Genomic DNA, 25,639 nt, shown 5'->3' with positions numbered 1-25,639 from the left:
AAAACGTGCACAAAATAGGCTAGAGACTTTTCAGGAGAGAAAATGTACTTCTTAAATCAGTTGAACAGAACAAACATGAGATAAACAGAAGTAATCTTACAAACTGAATTATGGCAAAGTGCTTATAGGATAAATATTTTGGTGCTTTGCTTCATTGTATTTCAGAATAACCAAGGTATCTCTCCCTGCTACTCAATTTACCCTCCTGTTTCTCATTCAATTTTTTTTCTCTCTGTTACAAATCTTGATCTTCATCCTTAGCTTCTGCATAGAGCAACACTGCATGTTTGGTGATGTCCCCTAGTTCCAGTTCCTGCTTCTGTCTTTCTCAATGTTGCTATTCATACAGATTTGATTTGTGCTGTCAATGTTAGGGACACCCTATGTTATCATCACTACTGCCAACAAGGCCACTGCAGATTCACGAGGAACAGATAAATTATAGTCTGGCTTCTGAGAACTGCACAGATTAATCAACATAGAACATAGAACATTACAGCGCAGTACAGGCCCTTCGGCCCTCGATGTTGCGCCGATCAAAGCCCACCTAACCTACACTAACCCACTATCCTCCATATACCAATCCAATGCCCGCTTAAATACCCATAAAGAGGGAGAGTCCACTACTGCTACTAGCAGGGCATTCCATGAACTTACGACTCGCTGAGTGAAGAACCTACCCCTAACATCAGTCCTATATCTACCCCCCCTTAATTTAAAGCTATGCCCCCTTGTAATAGCTGACTCCATACGTGGAAAAAGGTTCTCACTGTCAACCCTATCTAACCCCCTAATCATCTTGTACACCTCTATCAAGTCACCCCTAAACCTTCTTTTCTCCAATGAAAACAACCCCAAGTGCCTCAGCCTTTCCTCATAGGATCTTCCTACCATACCAGGCAACATCCTGGTAAACTTCCTCTGCACCCGTTCCAGTGCCTCCACATCCTTCCTATAGTATGGCGACCAAAACTGCACACAATATTCCAGATGCGGCCGCACCAGAGTCTTATACAACTGCAGCATGACCTCAGGACTCCGGAACTCAATTCCTCTACCAATAAAAGCCAGTACGCCATATGCCTTCTTCACTGCACTATTTACCTGGGTGGCAACTTTCAGAGATCTGTGTACATGGACACCAAGATCCCTCTGCTCTTCCACACTACCAAGTATCCGACCATTAGCCCAGTACCCCATCTTTTTATTACTCTTACCAAAGTGAATCACCTCACACTTAGCTACATTGAACTCCATTTGCCACCTTTCTGCCCAGCTCTGCAGCTTCTCTATATCCCGCTGTAACCTGCCACATCCTTCCTCACTGTCTACAACTCCTCCGACTTTCGTATCATCCGCAAACTTGCTCACCCAACCTTCTAACCCTTCCTCCAGGTCATTTATAAAAATGACAAACAGCAATGGTCCCAAAACAGATCCTTGCGGAACACCGCTAGTGACGGCACTCCAAGATGAACCTTTGCCATCAACTACTACCCTCTGTCTTCTTCCAGCCAGCCAATTCCTAATCCAAACCTCCAACTCACCCTCAATGCCATATCTCTGTATTTTCTGCAGTAGCCTACCATGGGGGACCTTATCAAACGCCTTACTAAAATCCATATATACCACATCTACCGCTTTCCCCTCATCTACCTCCTTAGTCACCTTCTCAAAGAATTCAATAAGGTTTGTGAGGCACGACCTGCCCTTCACAAAACCATGCTGACTATCCTTGATCACATTATTTTTATCCAGATGTGCATAAATCCTATCCCTTACAATTCTCTCTAAGACTTTGCCCACAACAGAAGTGAGACTCACTGGCCTATAGTTACTAGGATTATCCCTACTCCCCTTCTTGAACAAGGGAACCACGTTTGCTAGCCTCCAGTCCTCTGGCACTACTCCTGTAGACAAAGAGGACACAAAAATCAAGGCCAATGGCTCTGCAATCTCCTCCCTTGCTTCCCAGAGAATCCTAGGATAAATGCCATCAGGCCCAGGGGACTTATCTATTTTCACCCTTCCCAGAATTTCCAACACCTCTTCTCTACATATCTCAAAGCCATCTATTCTACTTATTCGTGCCTCAGTATTCATATCGACAACAATGTCCTGTTCCTGAGTGAATACTGACGAAAAGTATTCATTCAGTGCCTCCCCAATCTCTTCAGCCTCCACACGCAACTTCCCATTACTATCCTTGATTGGACCTATTCCTACCCTAGTCATTCTTTTATTCCTAACATACCTATAGAAAGCCTTAGGGTTTTCCCTAATCCTACCAACTAAGGACCTTTCATGTCCCCTCCTTGCTGCTCTTAGCTCTCTCTTCAGGTCCTTCCGGGCTACCTTATAACTCTCAATCGCCCCTATTGAACCTTCACGCCTCATCTTTACAAAGGCCGCCCTCTTCCATTTAACAAGGGATTCCAATTCCTTATTAAACCACGGCTCCCTCACACGACCCTTTCCTCCCTGCCTGATAGGTACGTACTTATCAAGGACACTCAATAGTTGCTCCTTGAACAAGTTCCACATATCAATTACACTCTTGCCTTGGAATCTACTTTTCCAATCCACACATCCTAAGTCATGCCTCAACGCATCATACTTTCCCTGCCCCCAGCTATAACTCTTGCCCTGGAGTACACACTTATCCCTCTCCATCACGAGAGTAAAAATCACCGAATTGTGGTCACTGTCCCCAAAGTGCTCACCTACCTCTAGTTCTAATACCTGGCCTAGTTCGTTACCCAGAACCAAATCCAGTATGGCCTCACCTCTTGTTGGCTTATCTACATATTGTGTCAGGAAACTCTCCTGCACACATTGCACAAACACTGACCCATCTAACGAACTTGAGCTATAGCTTTCCCAATCAATATCAGGAAAGTTAAAGTCTCCCATAACAATCACCCTATTACTGTCACTCTTCTCCTGAATCATCTTCACAATCCTTTCTTCAACGATTCTAGGACTATTAGGAGGCCTGTAAAAGACTCCTAACAGGGTGACCTCACCTCTCCTATTCCTAACCTCAACCCAAACTACCTCAGATGGCAAATCTTCGTCCATCTTCCTTTCCACCGCTGTAATACTATCTTTGACAAGCAAAGCCACACCCCCCCGCTTTTACCCCCACCTCTGACCCTACTAAAACATTTAAACCCTGGAACCTGCAACAGCCAATCCTGTCCCTGATCTAGCCATGTCTCCGTAATAGCCACAACATCGAAGTCCCAGGTACCAACCCACGCTGCAAGTTCACCTACCTTATTTCGTATACTTCTGGCATTAAAGTATACACACTTCAAGCCACTCTTCTGTTTACAGGCACCCTCCTTTAAGATTGATGCCATATTCCTAACCTCCCTACACTCCAGGTCCTGCACCCTAAAGCTACAGTCTGGGTTCCCATGCCCCTGCAGAGTTAGTTTAAACCCCCCCCCAAGAGCACTAGCAAACCTCCCCCCAAGGATACTGGTGCCCCTCAGGTTCAGGTGCAGACCATCCTGTTTATAGAGGTCCCACCTTCCCCAGAAAGAACCCCAGTTATCCAAGTAATCAAGTAGGCTTTCTGCTGTCCACTCATGTTAATGAACATGCAGGATGAATTTGCACCTTTTTACATTTTATCGAGGGGATTTGTGACTTTACCTTATCACAAATATCCTTCAGTGTTTTGATGGCAGCATTACTCTCCACCGTTAGTTTGACGAGTCGCTCATGCTCACATGCTCGGAGGTAATTCATCTGACTTTTCTGCATCAGGAAATGCTGCTTGATTGTTTCCTTTTCGTCCCGTAATTTTTTGTTCTGTGCCTCACACTTTTGTGAATTAACTGCTATCTTGACCTTCAGTGTTGCTATTGTATCCTGTTGGTAAAATAATAAATAAATGGAGCATGTCGAACTTCCAGTGATCAGTATAGAGATTAAACGCTACACTAATATTTTAGGAACTCAGAACTCAGGCACATGCCAAGGCAATATCAAAATTGAAAAGGTCAGAAGTCACACGTCAGACGACGAAGGAGCAGAGCTCCGAAAACTTATGGTTTCAAATAAACCTTTTGGACTATAACCTGGTGTGCTGTGACTTTTGACCTTGTCCACCTCAGTCCAACTTATCAAAATTGAAAAGTGCAGGATGAAAGGTGAAGTCATTGAGAAAGTAGCGATGAGGTGACACCAAGCTTGAGTTGGAAAGCTGAAGATAACACACAGACAGATGGAGCAGCAACACAGTTTTGAGGTGCCGATTTCACACACAATTATTCTCCAAACCTTTCCCACTAGGAGCACCTAGCTCCTCATGATTTTCCAGCCATTAAAATTAATTTGCCTCCGATTCACTAATATATTATACTCCACATGGGCAGTGCTAATTCATAAAATCCGCCCTTAGATTTCAATAGTGAAGATTCCATGGGAATAATTTTGTGAGCTCCAAATATTGTTCAGAGGATCTAAAATACACAAAACTGAAAGGGACAAGAAAGGCTACAACAGACAGAAAGAGAGGGTCATTAATATTCTAAACAACAATGTACAAATCCAACCTGAGTAAAGTTGCAGCTGTAACAATGCAAGGTTAATAACTGAGTGTATTTTTCCAAGTACTGTCAAATTAAACTCTGCAATAACTGTGCTACGATACAACAGGTACAATGAGTATTTAGTTAGACCTACTTGCATCTTCTGCAGCTTTCTCATCTGCATTTCAATCTCTTTTGCACTCTTTTCATCTCGTGCTTTCAGTGTTTCAAATGCAATCTTTCGATCCTCAGTTGAGTCAATATAGTTCTTCAATGCATGTTGGAACTGCAGCCACAAATCTTCCACTAATCCCTCCAGATTAACTCGGAGTGAATGCTTCTCCTCCAGACTCTAAATGCAGCAAAAAACACAACTAGTCTCATTAAGATTTAGGTGCTGTTTGCTTGAGCGAATTAGAAATAGTAGAAATGACATAAAATGTTCTTCACAGGAAACCATCCTAGCTTCTGCAATAATTTCAGCTTGATAGCAACTTTTAAGAATCACGAAAATACAAGAAGTCAGTCTTAGTTCTTACAGTTAAATGTTAGTTTGATGAAATGGTCTTCACATGACAATGACCTTGGGCCAGATTTTGGACTATGTTAATTTTATTTTCATCAATAAACCAGTGTATAAACAGCAGCAAGAGATATTGACTTTATCTCTGTATTGCAACTATGAGTCTTGCTACCATTTAAAAATCTAAAGAACAAAAACACTTGCTCAATTAGGCTGGCTAAGAACTTCTTGAAGGCCATTCATAGGAAACACACACAGAATTTCATTGAGCTGTGCAAACAAGAATGAATTAGAATGAATGCAAACAGTCTGTCACATTCACAGGTGAATATGAAAAATGAGTTCACAGTCCTATAGCCTGGGCAAACTGCCCATTGACATCTTACAGTGCAGCAGAATGACAGAGCACTGTGGATATGTCGAAGGCATAGAAAGTGTGCAGAAATAGTTACATTTATATTCTACCTCAATGTGCTGCTACTTTTCAAGACAAATTATAACTTACTAGAATTCATTCCCAGTTCTTCAGGTTAACCCAGAGTTCAGATGCTCTGTGACATAAGACCACAACATATATTGCACTGTGCCCAATCGATGGAAAGGTCTTTTCACAGTTTGATGATGATTATAATGATGATTATTATGGTGAACAGCTTTTTTTTCCCTTTAAAATCCAGTTGCAATAATTAATTGAATTTAAATTCCCCAGATGTCACCGTAGATTTTGAACTCTCATCCCCAAATAATTAATGCAGGCCTCTGGATCACTAATCCAGTAACATTACTGCTACCATAACCCTTAATCAGTAAACACTTGCTAGAAAGTAAAGGTGCATAGATATTGGCCGTGAACAGAACTATACCCCACAATACTAGCTGGACTTCATACATGAAAAATGCCTGTTTTTACTCAAGCAGTCTGTCTTCAGAAGGGAATAACAGTTTCAGTATGAAAACAAAAGAGCATTTACCACTTAGAAGTCTATGGCAATGTTTAGACCCACAAACAAACACACACATCTGTATCATCCACAGCTCTATTAATTTTAAAATAGTTATGAAGAGGAAAAAAAAACTGGTCCACAGGTTCAAGTTCTAAATTGGGGCAAGGCGAATGTTGATGGAATTAGACAGGAGCTTGCAGGGGTTGATTGGAGGTTGTTTGCAGGTGAAGGGACCTCTGGCAAATGGGAGGTCTTTAAAAGTGTGATAGCTAGAGTTCAAGATCTATATTTTCTTGTGAGGGTGAAATGCAAGGTTGGCAGAAATAGGGAACCCTGGATGACAAAAGATAGTGAGGCTTTCACCAGAAAAAAGGAGTTGTGGCTCAGGCAAGCAGGATCAAGGGAATCCCTGGAGGTATACAGGGAATACAGGAGTTTACTGAAGGAGGAAATCAGGAGGGTGCAAAGGGGGCACGAGACAGCCTTGGCTGAGAAGATTTAGGATGAATCCAAAAAGGTACTTGAAGTCTATTAAAGGAAAAAGAATAACGAGAGAGAGAATAGGACCCCTCAAGGACCAAAGTGGACAAGTATGTGGAGAACCACAGGGGATGGGGGTAGGTTCTCAATGAATATTTCTCCTCTGTCTTTACTATGGAGAAGGAGATAAAGATTTTGGAACTTGGGGAGGTTAGTGGTGATATCTTGGGGACAGTCCATATCACAGTAGAGGTGGTGTTGAATGTATTAGAATGTATGAAGGTGGATAAATCTCCTGGTTTTGACCAGATATATGCAAAAGGCTAGAGAAGAACTTGCGAGCGCCCTAGCTGATATTTTTGCATCATCATTAGCAATGGGTGAAGTCCTGGAAGACTAGAGGGTAGCGAATGTTGTGCCATTATTCAAGAAAGGCTGCAAAGAAAAGCCTGGGAACTATAGACCAGTAAGATTAACATCTGTGGTTGGTATGTTACTTGAAAAGATTCTGAGAGAGAAGATGCACATGCTTTTGGAAAGATAGGGTTCCAACTCGACACTGCCTCTTGAACTGTCCCATCTGTCCACCTTCCTGCCCATCTGTCCACTGCACCCTATCATCACCCCTCATCTTCATCTATGTATTGCCGTCCAAGCTACCTTTCCCCCCAGCCCCACTCCCCTCCTATTTATCTCTCAGATCCCCTCCACCCACTAACATTCCTGATGAAGATCTTATGCTCGAAACGTCAACTCTCCTGCTCCTCGGAAGCCACCTGACCGGCTGTGCTTTTCCAGCACCACACTTTTTGACTCTGATCTCCAGCATCTGCAGTCCTCACTTTTTCCTTGACTAAGAGCTTTGTGAATGGGAGATCATGCCTCACAAATTTGTTTTGAGTTCTTTGATGAAGTGACCAGGAAAGTTGACGAGGACAAGGTGGTAGATGTAGTCTATATGGATTTCAGAAAGGCCTTTGATAAGGTTTGGGCCAAAGGGCCTGTCTCCATGCTGTAGGACTCTGTGTCTACGTCTCAATGACTCAAGGCTTGATCTTCTCCATTCTAGAAATCTTATGATAAATATTGAAAGTCATAGATTTTGTTGGTAACCAGCTAGTTCCTGTATCTTTGAGAGCACTTGGTGTCAATACCCATTCGTCATTCTATTGGTGGGATCCAAGCTTCCTTACCTTGTTTTTGAGGTCATCCCTTGTGCTGTTGAATTCTTGTCGTGCTTCGTTTGCAACTTCACCAAAGATCTGGTCCATAGCATACATGATATCCTCCAGATTGGTCATCTCTTGCTCATGCTGCACAATCATCTGCTTTCTGTCAAGATGCAGATTGAATTCAACAATCACTAGAATAACAGCCACCTTCTCATCCAAAATACACAGAACAAATCACACCATTAAACTTTCCTCAGTTATGTAATTTAGAAAGAGCATTAAGCAATTGAAAATCAATCTCAGTTTTTAAAGTGGAAATGAACCACAGGTATTGTGAAAAGAGCTATAACTGCCATTTTAAAATTCAGTAAATGCAACATCTCCTTGTATTCCAAAACTGAACACTGACCTTTCGGCATCAAACTCTTCTTTCAGTGACGCCAACTCTGCCTCAAACTCATTCTCTATTATGGTGAGTCGACTGCGTTGCAGATCCACCAGCTTATCCACGTTCTGAATATGGTTCCGAAGGGCTGTTGCATACTGTTCCTCTGCCTCTTCCAAATCTTTTGTTAAAGCCTGGAAGACACATAAGAAACAGATTACTGATTCCTCTGCTGGCTCACTGAGTTTAATTAGTATACTCAATTTGATGTAGTTGATTGGAGTTCCTCGCCGCTACATTCCCCCACATCATGTTACAGTAGTATGAGCACTACAAACTGGGTATGATCCAGGTTTGGGATCCCTGGTTCCCAATCTCAGTAACAGCATCAGTGCTGTGTACTGAGTGGATATGGTGACTGGGCACTCACTCTGGGAAACTGTTTGCTAGTGCAAGTACTTGCAGTGTAACAGTAGCCAAGGCTTTGCAAATGTTGCATTTGTCCTATCAGACAGCAAATGGGATGTGCACTGCAGGCAAAACAGAGTGAACACGTTGCTGGTTCAGTTATGGTGTTGAAGGGAAGATTACGTGGCCATCAGCAATCTGAATGCTGACGATGAGAGAATGGCAGCTAAACAAAAATCACCATTTCAGACAGAATGGAAATCTCTCACTTTAACAGAAAGGCAGTCTCCCGACAGACTATTCACAGCTCAAATCTTTATCCACCAACAGATACTCGTACATCTGAATATTGTTTGACGACCCTATGCAGGCGCAAGATTATCATATATGAATTGTTAAAATAACATGGTCGTACAGTATATGCATACAGTTCCAACAGTGAGGGTTGATGCTGTTACATAGTGCAGCCAGTAGGAGGCCAAGCTTGCAGGAAATGCTGGAACCTTTGTGCCTATGCAGCTGTCAGTTAGCCTGTCTCTTTAATGAGGAGTGAAAATGTGAAACATATTTAGCCTGTTCTCTAAACAGTTCATTATGTCTCAAGGCACAATCCTATGACAGCGGCAATTTATCTTCATCTTACCCTGATCACACCATCTTTCCGGTCCACAATTCTTTCAAAGGTTTGGCTCAGGATCTCAATGTCCTTCCGGAGTTCTGCAGCTTTTGCCTCCCGCATCACAGTGCGCCACTTCTCATTTAGCTTCAGTGTGTTCAGCCGGGTGTTGTGCTCTTCCTTGGACAGTTTATCCTGTAGGGGAAAGAACACTCGTGATGAAGCAGAAAGAGTATGGCAAATCAAACCACAATTGCATGACTCAAACCACGAAATAAATACAGGACACATCCCATGGTTACAGGCTGAGTATTCTCTGGCATGTAATTCACCTATTGTCCCTCAAAAGCCTGTTGACCACCCCCAAGGGACACGTCAGGAGTGTGATGGAATACTCCCCCACTTGCCTGATGATTGCAGCTCCAACAGCAGTCAAGAAGACCAATACCATTTAGGACAAAGGAGTCCACTTATGGGCATCCCATCTAACACCTTTGACATTCATTCCCTCCACTACCAACACACAGTGGCAGCAGTATATACCTCTATAAACTTGCTTTCTGCTACTGTCTGATGCCACCCTAGCAACCGACAAAATAGCATCTCCCAAACCAGTGTTATCGACCACCTAGAAGGACAAGGGCAGCAGAAACACAGGCACAATACTCTCTACAGAATTGCTCCTCTCCCCTCCCCCCAACCAAACACCATTCTGTCTTGGAATTAGATGACTGACCCTTTACTGTTGCTGGGTCAAAATCCTGGAACATCCTTCCCAACAGTATTGCAGTGTGCCTACATCCTAAGGACTGCAGTAGTTCAAAGCAGGCATCGCACAAGCACCCTCCAAATGGCAATTAGGGGTGGACAATAAATAGCCAGCAACACTCATGAACGAATAAATATGAAAATGACAGATTTGGGGAAAAAACAATTAGATTTAAAAGAAATACCTTTAAGAATTGATTCAGCATATCCTCTTTCTTTTTTTGCCTCTCTTCCTCCTCCAGCATTTTTTGCTGCATGTACAGCAGTTGCTCCTCCTCGGTCATTTTGGTCGCTTTTTTAGATTTCTTCGGCATTGTGATTCAATCTGTGGATCACTGAAGAGATTTCCAAGTCACCAACAAAGCATGTGACAGTGCATACAAGATTAGAATGCAATACTTTTGAATTTTCCAACAGTTTAAAATTTGGGGATCTCCCATTTAAGTCAGAGATGAGAAGTATTTTGCTTCCTCTGAGGGCCGTAAGCCTGTGAGATTTTCTTCGTCAGAGAGTGGTGGAGGTAGGGTAATCAGATATATTTAAGGCTGAGTAGATAGATTTGTGACTAGCAAGGGAGTCAGTGGTTATTGAGGTAAGGTAGGAAAGTGGAATTGAGACCACAATCAGATCAGCCATGACCTTATTGAATGGCAGAGTAGGCTGAATGGTTGCAACAAAGGATTCCAAGTCCCAATTTAGAACATCAGTGATTTTGATTAATGTAAAGCTATGTCACGTTTTATCATGTGTGCCTCTAGTGGCTACTTAGGTAATAACTAAACTTTACTGATTTATACTCACTGTCGATGGAACCCTTCCAGCTCTGATCTTCACAGCAGGTAGGTGCTGTGGCACTGAGCTCGCTGTAGGAGACTTGGGCAACCATCTTAAACCCCTGCTATCAAATGCCTGATGCGATCCTAACCCAGGAAATAACTGAGAACTCCCCAGTTACCTTGTCCTCATAAACCACCTTACTTGCCAAGAGTAATGCATGGAAGATCGATTGGTGAATAAATATTTGGTTTCAACATTTGAGATTGTTTTCTCTATGCCAATACACAAATCAGATTAATTGAGTTTGATTTCCAACAACTCATATTTGGATTTAGAAGTGACACCCTCTTCCCTGAAGGATTTTAGGGTCCCGAGTCTGATTTTTACAGCAATCCAGCAACCTTTGTGGCTTTTCCTTCCTGTCAGTCTGCAGCTGACTGGATTTATCAAGTTTGATTTCAATTAGCTCAGTCATTAGTCCAACACCATAAATACTAGGCTGCCAGATCATTGTACCTGTGGTGTTTGGGTAGATACATAAGTAAATGCAAGCCTTTTAATGTCCCTTTCTCATGGCAAGTTAAAAGGAGACAACACCTCAGGTTTTGCCAAATAGATTTGGCCAGATATTCAATTGGTAGGATTCTGGCTGTAGCCTATCCTTTGATAATGATGAGCCAATTTCATCTTATTAAAATGCAGTAATGAAAAACTAAACTTTACATTTCCAAATAGCCTCTTTCATACCCTGAGGACATTCCGGAGTACTTTACAGCCAGATAACCACTTTAGAAGTGTAGTCACTATGTAATACAGGAAAGTTGAAGGGTGCTGAACTGCCAGAAGTGCCGTTTTTTAGATAGGATCAGGCCATTCAGTTCGTCAGGCCTGCCCTTCCCTATCATTCAATACGATCATGGTTGATTGAATACTTCAATACCTTTCTCCATCCCATCCCCATAACCCTGTATGTCACTGGCAATTACAAATCTATCAATCTCTCCCTTAAACATGCTCAAAAATAGAGCTTCCACAGCCCTCTGGGGCAGAGAATTCAAAGGTTCACAAGCCTATAACTAACAATTTCTCATCTCTGACATAAGAGGCATCCCCTTACTTTTTAAATTGTGCCCCCATAGTTTCAGTTTCCCCAGCTATAGGAAACATCTTGCCTATATCTACCCTGTCTACCCCTTTAAGTATTTTCAAAGTTTCATGAGATCACCTCTCATTCTTCAAGAATACGGGCACAGTTTGCCTAATCTCTCTCCATAGGACAGCCCTGCCATCCCAAGAACAAGTCTGATGAACCTTTGTTGCACTGCCTCAATGACAATATCTTTCCTGAGATAAAGAAACCAAAATTGCACACTGTACTCTAGGTGTCGTCTAACCTATCTCCTGCACAACTGAAGCAAAATTTCCTGAACTCAAATCCTCTTGCCTTAATGTTCTAACATTCCATTTGCCTTTCTGATAGCTTGCTACACCTGCATGTTGGCCTTAAATGACTAATTGACTTAGACCCCTTTGTACATTCACACTTCCAACCTCTTACCATTTAACAAATACTCTGCACCTCTGTTCTTCCGACTAAAGTGGATAACCTCACATTTTCCGCATTATATATGTTCTGCCAAGTTCTTGCCCACTCACTAGGCTTGGCCAAATCCTCCTGGAGCTGCTTACCATGTTTATCACAACACACCTTCCCACTTTGCTTTGTACCATCCACAAATTCGGAAATATTACATTGGTTTCCAAATCAATGATACCTACTGTGTATAACAGGCAAAATAATGAGCCTTGTGATATCCACTAGTCATAGCCTGCAAATAATCCATTTATTTCTGCTCTCTGTTTAATAGTCAGTCAATCATTAATTTATGTCAGTACATTACCTCCTATCCTGTGTAGTGACTGTAACAAGGTCAGCCAGGTGGACCTCATAGAATATGAATTCCCTTAATGGGGCTGTTAATCTGGTTCAATCAGGGAGCCCTGGCTGACAGATATAAACAGGAGGGTCAGAGGTTCTGTTCACTCTGAGAAAGCCAGACCAGTGTCATGTACAATGCACATGTAAATAAAGGGTGACTTGGTGATGGGAAACCAAGCTTTATGGAGTTATTTCACTATGTGCTTTAATTTTTCTACACAGCCTCCCTAAGGAACTTCATCAACATCATTCTGAATATCAACATATGCTATGTCCATTGGATCTCCTTTATCAATTTTGCTTGCAATATCTTCAAAAAAACAAGCTCCTCTTTTGTTAAACATGATTCTCTATTGGCAAATCCATGCTTTGTCCAATCAGATCATTATCAACCAGGTGTCTGTTTATCCCATCCTTTAGAATAGATTCTAGCATTTTCTCTATTACAGATGTAAAGCCAACAGGTCTCTAGTTCCCGGTTTTCTCTCTCACGGCTTTCTTTAAAAATTTGCTACCTTCCAATTCGCAGGAATCATTCCAGAATCTATAGAAACAATATTCAACTCTAAACTGCCTATGTCTCAGGAGAACATAAATGATTTAACTGGAGTGTCTACAATAACTACAAGTCACAGTTCAGGTGACTCACAAATCTGCCCTTTAAACTTACTGTACGCCTGTTAAAAAATAATCGAAAGGGTCCAGGGCACTTAAACAAATCACATTTTTTTAAAAAGAGAGAACGTTCCCTGTAGCTCCTTGTGACACAAAGAGCATGGGCGTTTTCTTAGTGTGGACAATACATATCCTTCAGTCAACATCTCTAAAACATAATATTTGCTCACTATCACATTTCTGTTTGTAGGAACATGCTGTACACGAATTGATTGCCATGTTTCATACAATTCAAAATAAAAGAGCTTTTCCCAAATTCGCAAAAGTGAATATATAACTACAAATGGTTTTTTAAAATAATTTGTTTAACTGTTTAGATAATGGAAAAGACCCACAACACGTCTTGAACATTGATATCTCTTCTGGAACCAACAACATTATAAAGATTAATAAAACAAACAACTGAAGATCTGAAGCAAAAACATAGAACTCTGGAGAAACTCAGCAGGTCTGGCAGCATCTGTGGAGAAAGAAAGCGAGTTGAGGTTTCGAGAATCTAGTGACCCTTCTTCAGAACGTCAAAGTATTTCTTTTGCCCTGAAGTGGGATCTTGCTGTCCCCAATTAGGCTGCCAGGTTTTACCTGGATGGAGAGAGGGGGCGGGGAAAGGAACATGCCTGGGAAGCACTTTAGCAGTCCCTGAGGATGGGAGAGGCACTACACAAATGCAATTTTGTCTTTAGGACGCCGCCGCCAGCTGAACTCCGCGAGGTCTCTGTCCCTCGGGCCGCCTGGACCCTGTCTCTGCAGACAGTGGGAGCCTCTCACCCCTTGTCCTCCTCGACCTTCCGATTCTTCGTCTCGCAGCAGTCCCCGGGGAGACTACACACTGCGGCTGTCCAACGGTAACCTAGCAACTGCGCGCTCTCGCACGGCCTCAGCAACCGCCAACGAGCAATCACTGGAACAAGAGGGAGCCTCGAGCCGGTACCTTATCCTTCAGCAGCCCCTTTTCGGTCTGGAGGATTCATCTCATTAAGTTTACCTATTCCACATGAAAAAGTACAAAGTTAAAAATCACACAACACCAGGTTATAGTCCAACAAGTTTAATTGGAAGCACTAGCTCCGAAACTTTTAACTTTGTACACCCCAGTCCAACATCGGCATCTCCATAGCACGAAAAAGTACAGTTTAAAGGTGAGTTTTCAAGACAATTTAATGTATTTCAATATGAAATTAGAAGAAAATGAATGGTGGAAACACTCACCAATTTCAGAGAGAAGCAAGAATTAACCTTTCAAAGGTCATTAACCAGGAAAACTGTTTCTCTATAAAGATGCTGCCAGACCTACTTCCAACATTTTCTCTTCGTAGTTCAGATTTTCAGCATTTGCAGTACCTGGATTACTTTCGTCTTTAACCCCGTTTTGTGTAAAATTAATGCCTAATTTTGCTTAATGATTATTCACTCGAATTATTAGTAAGTATACTTCAGTCAAATCTAAATCACAGACGGTATCCCAGGCAGGTCATCAGAATACATATTTTGTGTTATATTTAAGATTAAGGATAAAACAGCCTTTAATCTTGCATTATAAGAAATAAGAAACTGGTAATATTTGGAAGTATTAGCTTCAGAAACTTCAGAGCTGAGCTCTCAACGTTGACCAAATCTTACAATTGAAAACAAGCAAAACTTGTCAAACTGCTACAAATTAAAATACAGCCTTAAATTCAAAAGAAAATTCAGAAAGCAACCTGAATATGCTTTACGACTGTGTTGTGGTGATGGAATAAAGTACATTCTATTTTCGTTAAATATGATTAGAGTGTCTGAGGTACTACAATTGATGTTTTTCTATGAAAAGTAACTTATTAATAAGTCAAAATAAATAGTCATGCTGAGAGTGTAGTCTGTCATTCGTGCCTGTTATTCAGATGCTAGATTATCTCCTAAGTACAAATACAGTTTCCAGTAAGCATGCACATTTATAATTGGTAGTACCCACCATTTGGGATATGATTAAGTTAGAGTCAGAAGTGCAGGCAGAAACATACAAAATTGGAAATAATTTATTTAATTTAAGGTCCTGTGCTTCTTGTGGGACCCATTTCTGATCTTTGAAAGCCTCATGCTTCACTCACCACATGCTGAACATACGCAGTGCAACAGCACAGGAAAGTCCCCTGACTATTCCTAAATATGGAGCAGAACCATCCACCAATTGCTCCCTGAGGCCATGTCTCCCACTCTCTTACACCCTACCCAACCCCAGCAATGAAGAAGAACCAGGGAGATTCTCTGTAGTTTTCAGAATCACTACCCATCTCTGGATATGATTTGGAGATGCCGGTGTTGGACTGGGGTGTACAAAGTTAAAAATCACACAACACCAGGTTATAGTCCAACAGGTTTAATTGGAAGCACACTAGCTTTCGGAGCGACGCTCCTTCATCAGGTGATTGTGGAGGGGCTCGATCGTAACACAGAATTTATAGCAAACATTTGCAGTGTGATGTAACTGAAATTATACATTGAAGAATTGATTGTCTGTTAAGCCTTTCATCTGTTAGAATACAGTGATAGTTTCACTTCTTTCATGTGTAAATCACAAAACCTTTTTTTAAAAGTTGCATTCTTGAGTTAGCTGTTAACAATGGTGATAGCTAGACAATATGTTGAAGGTAAAAACAATGACTGCAGATGCTGAAAACCAAATACTGGATTAGTGGTGCTGGAAGAGCACAGCAGTTCAGGCAGCATCCAACGAGCAGCGAAATCGACATTTCGGGCAAAAGCCCTTCATCAGGAATAAAGGCAGTGAGCCTGAAGCATGGAGAGATAAGCTAGAGGAGGGTGGGGGTGGGGAGAGAGTAGCATAGAGTACAATGGGTGAGTGGGGGAGGAGATGAAGGTGATAGGTCAAGGAGGAGAGGGTGGAGTGGATAGGTGGAAAAGAAGATAGGCAGGTCGGACAAGTCAAGGAGTGTTAGCCCCCTGTGTTCTGTCTATGACCTGATGTTTAGATTGATTCTAATCTAAAAAGTGAGATAACAGAGTTTTACATAAATTCATGAATTTATGTAAAACTATCACTACCTAACTATCACTACCTAACTATCACTAACTAACATTAGTGAAACTATCACTGTATTCTAACAGATGAAAGGCTTAACAGACAATCAATTTTTCAATGTATAATTTCAGTTACATCACACTGCAAATGTTTGCTATAAATTCTGTTTTACGATCGAGCCCTCCACAATCACCTGATGAAGGAGCGTCGCTCCGAAAGCTAGTGTGCTTCCAATTAAACCTGTTGGACTATAACCTGATGTTGTGTGATTTTTAACTTTGTACATCTCTGGATAAAGACTGTAGGTAAGCCTGATGAATAATGAATAAGTGGTCGAGTCTCTGAGAAATGCTGGTTGTTCTTGTGCCCTCAACAGTCATGTGATTGAGACTCTGCTAGAAGATTGGATCAGCTCTAGAGCAGTGGGGTCTGCTGCTAAATCATCATGGTCGTAAATACTGTCAGAAGAAACATTTAGAGATCTGGCCTGAACTTATCTCAAGCACAGTAAAATGTGGTGCTATCAGTGGAGAAGATGGCACTTTTCTAAGAATCTGAAGAATAGCGAAACGTCTGAGAAACCATGAGGCAAAAATCTTCAGCATCATTCCCAAGTACTTTATGTTGAAGACTTAACCCAAATAGGTCTATACTCGGATATGGCAGCCATGTCCACACCACCGAAGCACCTCTTATCCCTTCCATAGTTCTTTGAAGCTGTTGAAGTACCTATTCGGGTATAGATGAGGGTTGTGGAAAATGCACTTCCACTTTTACGGAACAGTCCCAGGTCTCCATTCCAAGCAGCTACGGCACCATGATTGGTAATCTTTTTAATATACACAGTGGGCCCCATTGTGAATTATGTCCTGAGTGGACAAAAGTATTGATCAAACCTGATTTTCAGTCAGTCCTAGCAGCTCTTGTTTTCGGTTCAAGAGGAAGCTTATTATTGAATGCACCAGAAGCCAGGGGAATCAGCAGACTCCTTTATTAATAATTTATATAGGTTGGTCAATTATTGTGACTGAGGCACATTGAAGGATAAGCTTATTTGAAACAAAATAGTGATTAAGGTCCGTCACAATTAACTCTGATTCTTTTGCTGTCTTAAGAAAATGGAACATGAGAGCACACAGCCCTGAATATAAGGCAAGCCGACCAAAGATTAGTGATGATTTTGGTAAGTCTTCAACTTAAAGTACTCGGGAAGGATTCTGAGGATTTTTGCCACACAGTTCCTCGGCCTTGCTTTGCAGTTCTTCAGATTGTCAGAAAAGCACCATTTGCTCTAGATCAGTGTCTCCACCAATCTCACCATGTTTACATGTGCTTGAGATACATTCAGGCCCAACCTCAAAATGTTTCTTCAAAACAGTGCTTATGAATATGATGATTTGACTGCAGACCCCTCTGCTCTAGAGCTGATCCAACTTTCTAGCAGAGTCTCAATCACATGACTCTTGAGGGCACAAGAACAACCAGCATACCTCAGAGATTTATCCACTTATTCATTAAACCCTCTCCCAATAATCTTTCTCCAGAGCAGAGTTGTGATTTTGAAAACGACAGGGGAACTCTCTGGTAACAGTAGGTCTTTGTTCACTGGGCAACCTCCCAATGTAAATAAATTCCCATTAGCGTTCCAGAACTATGTCTCTCAGATTGTTTTGGAACATAAAATCACCATGGCGATAGAAATACCTAGAAATTAATCTCACGCCCTTCAGTCACACAGAAACCCACATGCCACCAGTTCAGAATTAAAAATTCCAAAATAGATGATATTAAAATATATATTAATTACACTGCACACATCACAACTGCTTGAGGATTGTCCACAATTTGATTTGTCCGCAGTGAGGGCAGCATGGTGGCTCAGTGGTTAGTACTGCTGCCTCATAGCACCAGGGATTGGGTTCAAGTCCAGTCTTAGGGGACTGTCTGTGTGGAGTTTGTACGTTCTCCTAGTGTCTGCGTGGGTTTCCTCCAGATGCTGTGGTTTTGTCCTACAGTCCAAAGATGTGCAGGTTAGGTGGATTGGCCATGCTAAATTGTCCATGGTGTCCAGGGATGTGCAGGCAGATGAGCGATTAATGCAGAGATATGAGGATAGGACGAAGGGCTGGGTTTGTTGGGGTGTTCTTTGGAGGGTCAGTGTACTCTTGATGGGCCAAAAGGCCTCTTTCTACACTGTAAGTACTCTATGATTCTATATCAAATCCTCTCAGGACAATCAGTGCCACTCTGAGAATGCCTGAGTTAACAGTGTTTTGTTAGCTGAAAGATTTTGTTTTAGTGGCTGCCAACAGAAAAAGTTCTGAGCTTTATCAACTAGTCCTCAGAGGGCAACATCTGAGACTTTACTTTGCAAGAAAAATCTGATTAGGAGCTTGAAGCAAAATAAATATCATAAAACTTGCTTCTTTCTGACATAGTGCACAGTGTAAGATTACACAAATCAGAGATTAACTTACTCGTTTGCTTTTTAAATGGGAGAATTGATGCAATGTTGGACATCAGGACTCAGTGGAAATCATTGGTTCTGATATACTCTACATTTCTTTTCTGTTAACAGATTTTGCTTCTTATTAGGATGAGTTGGGAATAATTTACAGGGAAAAGTTACATTCAAATTTTGAATCCTGACTCTAAAGAGAAGCATTTACATTTCTATAGTGGTGTTCACAACTCCTGAACATCTCAGTGTGCTTTACAGTCAATGAAGTACTTTTAAAGTGTGGTCTCTGTTATAATGTTAGAAACACAGCAGCCAATTTTCACATAGAAAGCTCCCACGAACAGAAAATGGGATGACAAACAGATAATCTATTTCAGTGATGTTGATTGAGGAGCAATTATTGGTCAGGACCCCATGGTGAATTCCTCTGTTCTTCCACAAAACAAGGCCATAGAAACATTTACATCACCTGAGTAGGAAGCTGACATCTCACCTGAAAGATGGCATCTCCAACAGTGCGGCACTCTATTTGAAGTGTTAGCTTTGAATTTTGTGCACGTGTCCTGCAGTGGGACTTGAACCTGGACGCCTCTGACTCAGGAGCAAGAATGCTGCTAACTGATACACAGTTGGTGCAGATTGTCCTTCCTATGTGTCAATCAGAGAAGCTTTGCAGTGTTAACGGACATTCAAAGTCAAGAGGCCCACCTTGCAGCCAGCCAATGATTCAGAGAATAGGTCAGAAGAAGATCCTGATTGATGAATGTGGATAGTGAGAAGTCCAGGACTACTTGCTTGTTCAGGGCTGCTGGGTTGTCAGTATATGGGAGCTACTTTTTTTTTAAAAAGAAAACTGCTCCAGGACACTGTGGCTACAGAATCAGGTCAGCAGTTTAGAATTCTCAGGCAAATGACTTGCCTCTGGAATCCCCAAAGTCTGTCCACCGTCTGCAAGGCACAAGTCAGAAGAATTCAAAAGAGATTTACCAGGATGTTGCCAGGAATAGAGGGTTTGAGTTATAAGGGGAGGCTGGATAGGCTGGGACCTCTTTCACTGGAGTGTAGGAGGCTGAGAGGTGACCTTAAGGAGGTTTATAAAATCATGAGGGGTCTAGATAAGGTGAATAGAAGGTGTCCTTTCCTTAGGGTGAGGGATTTCAAGTCTAGGGGGCATATTTTTAAGGTGAGGGGAGAAGGATTTTAAAAGACATGAGGGGCAATTTTAATTTTTACAGAGAGTGGGTTCATGTGTGGAATGAAATTCCATAGGAAGTGATGGATGTGGGTTCAGTTACAGTGTTTAAAAGACATTTAGATAAGAACATGAATAAGAATTTTTGGAGAGCTATGAGCCAAGCAGGTAGGACTAGTTTAATTTGGGATTATAGTCAGCATGGACTGGTTGAACCGAAGTGTCTGTATGACTTGAAGTCAAGAGTGTGATGGAATACTTCCCACTTGCCTGGATGGGTGCAGCTCTGACAACACTCAAAAAGCTCAACATCATCCAGGAGAAAGCAGCCCACTTGACTGGCACCGTGTCCACAAGCATTCACTCCCTTCACCACCAACACTCAGTAGCTGCACTGTGTACTATCTCCAAGATGCACTGCAGAAATTCACCAAAAATTCTTAGACAGCACCTTCCAAACCCATGACCACTTCCAACTGGAAGGACAGATACAGCAGGTATATGGGAACACCACCCCCTGCAAGTTCCCCTCCAAGCCACTCACCATCCTGACTTAGAAATATGTTAATCATTCCTTCACTGTTGCTGGGTCAAAATCCTGGAAGCCCCTCCCTCAGGACTGCAGCGGTTCAAGAAGGCAGCTCACCACCACCTTCTCAAGGGACAACTAGGGACAGGCAAGAACTGCTGCCCCAGCCAGTGGTACCCACATCTTGTGAAAGATTGTGAAACAAAGAATTAGCATCTGTCAAAACCTGTTGGAACAGATTGATTGAAAATTACTACTGGCTCCTGTGGGCCAGCAAATTGAGAGGATAACTGCTTTTCTCCCCTACAGTATTCAAGTCCTTCATAAGGGTGAGGATTATTGCACTGCCATTAGCTTCAGGCACAGGGAAATAGTGAGAAATGTGACCATTGTTAATACCAAGTGCTTCAAGTAATAATGTCTATTAATATTTAGAAGCTGGGGAAAAAACACTATTTTTATTTAGGGGTCAATTACGATGAATAATTCAGAGTTGCTGATAGAAAAAGTGGATTAAAAGCTTGTGTTAGTTTGTATTGTTTAGTTTTCTACTGCGACAGCAGATTAACTTCAGTTGATTCTAAGGGGCCTCGGGGACCACTTTGTGAGATTTATTGAGCTAATAACACACCAAGTGAATCCTGGATGTCATAGAAGTGTGACTCAGAGGCCCCAGTCCCTGTCCTGCAACTCTTAACAGCACTCCCAGTGCGCCGGTTAACCGCTCTAAAGCGCTTAATGGCAACGAATTTGCAGTGGTCTTACCCACTCTTGGCGTTTAAATCACTTCCCTAAATACTGCAAGTGGCTTTCCTGTTGTTTTGCATCACCTCTGCTTTATTGCCTGCTCCATTTGCAGACATGCCCCTGCGGGCTTCGGAGAAGGTTTAAAAAAGGCACGTTGCAGGAGGTTGAGGGCCATAGCACACCTCTTCCTCAGCAGTTGGCTACCCACAATGATGAACAGGGAAGTGCTCCTAGCGTGCTGCCTTGTGCTGGGCTCGTTGCAAGCAGCTACTTGCACTGCCGAGGGGCAGTTCGCCACCATCTACCAAGCAGACCAGGAGGACGGGCTCCCCGTTCGCATTCTGGCAGCTGTGGTAAGACTCCTTAAGCTCTTTGTAAACTTTTCCATGCTGCTGCTGATCAGAGTGTATTTGTCCCTCCTTGCCCTCTCACCTCGAGTCTCCATTCCGTGGGACATCATTACCGATCAATGTTGGTCAGACCATCTGTGATCATTGCTTGTGGGGTCTTGCCAAGTTTCCATTACAACTTTAAACAAAAATGCTTAATTGGCAGTAACCTGCTTTTTGTGTATGTCTGGGTGGGTTGAATTTTGAGGTCATGCTATAACAATGCAATTCTTTTGCCAAAGGGGTCGAAGAATTGGCTTGTCGTGTTGTGCCTGCAGCCTCCCCCTCTCTCTCTCTCTCTCTCTCTCTCTCTCTCACACACGCACACATGCACACACACGCACACACAGTCTGAGTGTGTCAGCTCTAGCTAAGACCCACTCTTGCCTGACCAACTCTGTCCATTTTACAGCAGAGGTGCAGTACAGTAACTTGTGGACCAGGCTTGAGGGGCTGAATAGCCTACGGTGTTCCTAACTTACTTTCAGCAGGGCTGCCTGACTCAAAGTCCTTCTCTGAGTCATGACAAACACTTGTAGCCTTGGTAAGCACAGCCCGAATATTGACACTGGGTCCGTGGGCCATAGTGCTGTATATATCTATTTCGGAAGGCTATAGACCAGCTTTTCCCTGTGATCTATGTGAGTGCAGCCTATGTCCAAACATAAAGCAACATTTTCCACATGCTTATGTTCACAAGAGTCGACATCATTCATCTTCAGAAGCACTTCAAAACTGTCTTGCAGCTGTCTGCACCACATAATGGTCAGGACAAGTACGACAAACACACAGCTATCTTCCAGGACGACACATGTTTCTTGCTGTATCGAATTATCGCTCTATAGCAATGTCCAGGTGTCTCTGTAATGTTTCAGCACATTCCAGATAGTCATGGTGCAATAGATACATGCTCCTTGTGTCCCTAAACACTTGAAGTGCAGAAGCGAATTGCAGCAGTTTGATCATACAGAGTGTTGGAGACACACTTGGAATTTCTGCACATCTGTCTCACCAGAGTACCTACTGTAAAGGGTGTTCAAGGCATTGTCATCTTCATTAAGACACATTACAGTTTAGCTTTGAATCATTTAATCTGTTCTAATTGAGAAGGCGTCGTTAAGAAACAAAGCACAATTCTCCTTGTGACCTTTTTCAATGTTGACGTCAAATGCATGTGACAAGAATGTTGCCATTTTCAACCTTGTATCCACTCTGCTGTGATTGGTAATTACTCCAATCTGGTCCCTTGACAGGATGGGGAAGGGAACAATGTGAGGAGACTGGCAGACGACCACACAATGAGCTCACCGATCAACTCTATCGTCCACATGCCTGGAAAGTTTGGCAGAAGTCCTTCCTTTGCCTTCCAGCCACAGAGGTAGGTTTCTCCCAGGTAGGCTCAGGGGGTGGCAGCAGCGGTGGTGGTGGTGGGCAGGGGGAGGTGGGATGAGAGGTTGGTGCTGTGTTTAATGGTGTGATTTTTTTGACTGCAGCTTGTTACCCCATTCAGTTCAAAGTTACTCCAAGCAGCTCATGAACACACTGGCAATAAAGAATAAAAGCAAAATACTGCAGATGCTAAAAATCTGAAACAAAGGCAGCAAATGCAAGAGAAACTCAGCAGGCCTGGCAGCATCTGTGGAGAGAGAAATAGAGTTAACATTTAAAGTCTGCCATGACTTTTCTTTAGAACTTCAAACCAGTTCTGGAGAGTGGAGTCACACTGCACGGAAGCAGACCCTTCGATCCAACTCTTCCATGCTGACCAGATATCCTAGAAAATATCTAGTCCCATTTGCCAGCATTTGGCCCGTATCCTTCGAAACCCTTCCTATTCATATACACATCCAGATGCCTTTTAAATGCTGTAATTGTACAAGCCTCCACCACTTCCTCTGGCAGCTCATTCCATCCATGCACCACCCTTTGTGTTGAAAACAGCATCCAAAATGGTTGACAGGAGAGGAATACAGCTCTAAGTATTGCTTTTTTTTGAGGTTGTTTTCAGGGCTGGAGCTGATTTCCTCGCTTTCTTGGAGGCGTAATTACTGTTTTTATACATTCTGCATTGTTTTTGGAATTTTTATTTAAAAGATCAAACACAACGAGACTTTAAATGGGAGGAAAGAGAGAGAGCAGGAGATGAAGTTTCGTGAGAGCGATCAGGTGATAAGGTCAGAGATCGAAGAATTGCAAATGGCTCTAGAGATCAACAAGCAAGCAGTGCACTTTCACAGCTGCCTGACTATGGAATTGCAAATGCTTCTCTGGAGTCATAACAAACTCAAAACGTTAACTCTGTTTCTTTCTCCGCAGATGCAGCCAGCATTTGTTTGTTTTAGATTTCCAACACAATGGTCCATATGAATTCACGATACACTACACCACCTAGCCTTATCGCTGCATAAGAAGACAATAAGTAGCACAATTAATGTCTGTTGGAGAGGGCCAGAGAAAAGATTAGGAGATAAGGAGAACTGTTTCACATTTTCTTCCTTTTTCTCCTGGACTAGAACAAGAAACACAGGTCAATTAAGGAAGCTTACGAGCCTTAGCAGAGCTATTAGGATGCTGGACTGAAAAATAAGGGGTCTCCACTGAAGCAACGCTAGAAACGCTGCAGATGGTGACAAATTACATGGAAACTTTTCTTTGCAAAGGGTTAACTGGGCACTTAAACATTGATAGGGGAGGCACGTTCTGCCTGCACCCATTTTAGGGGACACCGTGACAAGCCCCCACCTCCTCTAGCTGAGAAAGAAGCCAGGCAAAGGGACAGACAGAGGAAGGGAAATATGCCAGAGGTTCTCAAACTGAGGTTCACAGAATGGCGGGAGGGGGAGCAGTCTGTCGAGATTGTCCAGGGTCTGAAAATGTTGACTGAGCATAACTTGGCTGATGAAAGTGGCTGGAGGTGGGCCCGGGGATGAGCTGGGAATGTGATGCAAGGTGGGGTAACTGTCCTGTGTAGGGAAGAACTTGCAGGAGGGATGACAAGGGCAAGAAAGGTTATGTGGACGTAAAATATCTGTAGGTAATGCTGGTCTTCTTCAAAACCTTAATAACAGTACTTGTGTATGTCATGTATTATGGTATGATGAGATTTGTAATTTAGATGTGGAAGTGGGTCTATGTTTCGTAATCTATTTGACCGGGGTTCTTTAATCAAATCAGCGACGTACGGAACTAGAAACAGGAATGACTAAGGCAGAGAGAAACATGGATAGAGATAGAGACAGAGATGGGGCTGCGAGATGAAGTGCAGGATTGGAGAGGCTGCAGAAATGCTATCAACTGAAAGGGGCATTGAATGTTTTGTTACTCTGTTGAAAGCTGCAATGCTGCCCCTGGACTCTGAGTTCTGGGAGAAAGCTGGAGCACCTAAATCCAGCTTCACAACCCTATGAGATCTTTGTGCTCCTCCGTTTCCAGCCTCTCAAACATCCCCTGATTCCCATTGCTCATTTGGCGGCCGTACCATCAGCTGCATGGGGCTCTAAACTCTGGAATTCCCTCCTCTCCTTCTCTTCTGAAAATCAATATTAGTGACCAAATGTTGGGTTACTAGTCCTAATAACTCCTTGTGTGGCTTTGTCAAACCTTGGGGTGGTTTACAATGCTAAAGTAAGATCAGAATACATGATGATATCCTGGATTCTGTTGTAAACTGATTCCGTTCTTCCCGCAACTGTCTTTGTTTCAGGTTTGGCCGCGAAGCTCAAGCCTTCTCAGACTACAGCACTGAAGGTCGGATACGTTCCAGAGGCTGGGATGTCATCCCGCATCAGTTCTGGAACATGGCAGTCCCACAGCGTTTCGGAAAGAAGAAATAACAGCTCCTGAAAGGAGGCAAACAGTAGCATTCCCCCGAAAATCATCCCCACATCAATCACGACCAAATGTTTAAGACCCGACAACAGATTGAGGCTTTTTGTCACATTGGTCCTTTAACCCAAGTACAAAATATTTTAGTCCATCAGACATCTCCAAACAGTATGCTTAGAAATGAATTCATTCACTTGTAAAACTTACAATTGTCTTTACTAATAATTAAAGAGAATATTTAATCAA

The 25,639-nt window shown here is 42.5% G+C and overlaps 2 protein-coding genes across 4 annotated transcripts in view; one reads left to right on the top strand and one right to left on the bottom strand.

Annotated features, from left to right (window-relative positions):
* Positions 1 to 14,112, bottom strand: part of ccdc65 (coiled-coil domain containing 65) — an 18,596-nt gene extending 4,484 nt beyond the window's left edge. Inside the window, exons 1-7 of the mRNA XM_072567093.1 lie at positions 14,000 to 14,112; positions 10,026 to 10,175; positions 9,100 to 9,267; positions 8,073 to 8,242; positions 7,685 to 7,823; positions 4,699 to 4,896; positions 3,664 to 3,882 (exon numbers count right to left, since the gene is read on the bottom strand). Of these exons, the coding sequence (XP_072423194.1) occupies positions 3,664 to 3,882; positions 4,699 to 4,896; positions 7,685 to 7,823; positions 8,073 to 8,242; positions 9,100 to 9,267; positions 10,026 to 10,154 (1,023 nt within the window). The 5' untranslated portion in view covers positions 10,155 to 10,175; positions 14,000 to 14,112. The remainder of the gene's footprint in view (positions 1 to 3,663; positions 3,883 to 4,698; positions 4,897 to 7,684; positions 7,824 to 8,072; positions 8,243 to 9,099; positions 9,268 to 10,025; positions 10,176 to 13,999) is intronic.
* npffl (neuropeptide FF-amide peptide precursor like) lies at positions 14,066 to 25,639 on the top strand. 3 transcript variants are annotated; one of them, XM_072567103.1, is made up of 5 exons: positions 14,066 to 14,370; positions 17,366 to 17,433; positions 21,292 to 21,532; positions 22,822 to 22,946; positions 25,272 to 25,639. In XM_072567103.1, exons 3-5 carry the CDS (start codon positions 21,389 to 21,391, stop codon positions 25,399 to 25,401), a joined length of 399 nt encoding a protein of 132 aa, XP_072423204.1. In that variant the 5' UTR covers positions 14,066 to 14,370; positions 17,366 to 17,433; positions 21,292 to 21,388; the 3' UTR covers positions 25,402 to 25,639. The 3 variants fall into 3 exon arrangements, with proteins under 3 accessions (XP_072423204.1, XP_072423205.1, XP_072423206.1); XM_072567104.1 differs by lacking the exon at positions 17,366 to 17,433; XM_072567105.1 differs by lacking the exon at positions 21,292 to 21,532.

This window comes from Chiloscyllium punctatum, chromosome X, assembly GCF_047496795.1.
Source record: "Chiloscyllium punctatum isolate Juve2018m chromosome X, sChiPun1.3, whole genome shotgun sequence".
NCBI classification, from domain to species: domain Eukaryota; kingdom Metazoa; phylum Chordata; class Chondrichthyes; order Orectolobiformes; family Hemiscylliidae; genus Chiloscyllium; species Chiloscyllium punctatum.
The sequence above is the reverse complement of the archived record's forward strand: the minus strand, read 5'-3'. Positions and strand labels throughout refer to the sequence as shown.

What these genes read in the sequence shown, in the direction of transcription:
- npffl (XM_072567104.1), top strand. Translation starts at nt 21,389, where the DNA reads ATGATGAACAGGGAAGTGCTCCTAGCGTGCTGCCTTGTGCTGGGCTCG. An exon ending in TTCGCATTCTGGCAGCTGTG is followed by an intron (nt 21,533 to 22,821) that starts GTAAGACTCCTT and finishes GTCCCTTGACAG; the next exon opens with GATGGGGAAGGGAACAATGT. An exon ending in TTTGCCTTCCAGCCACAGAG is followed by an intron (nt 22,947 to 25,271) that starts GTAGGTTTCTCC and finishes TCTTTGTTTCAG; the next exon opens with GTTTGGCCGCGAAGCTCAAG.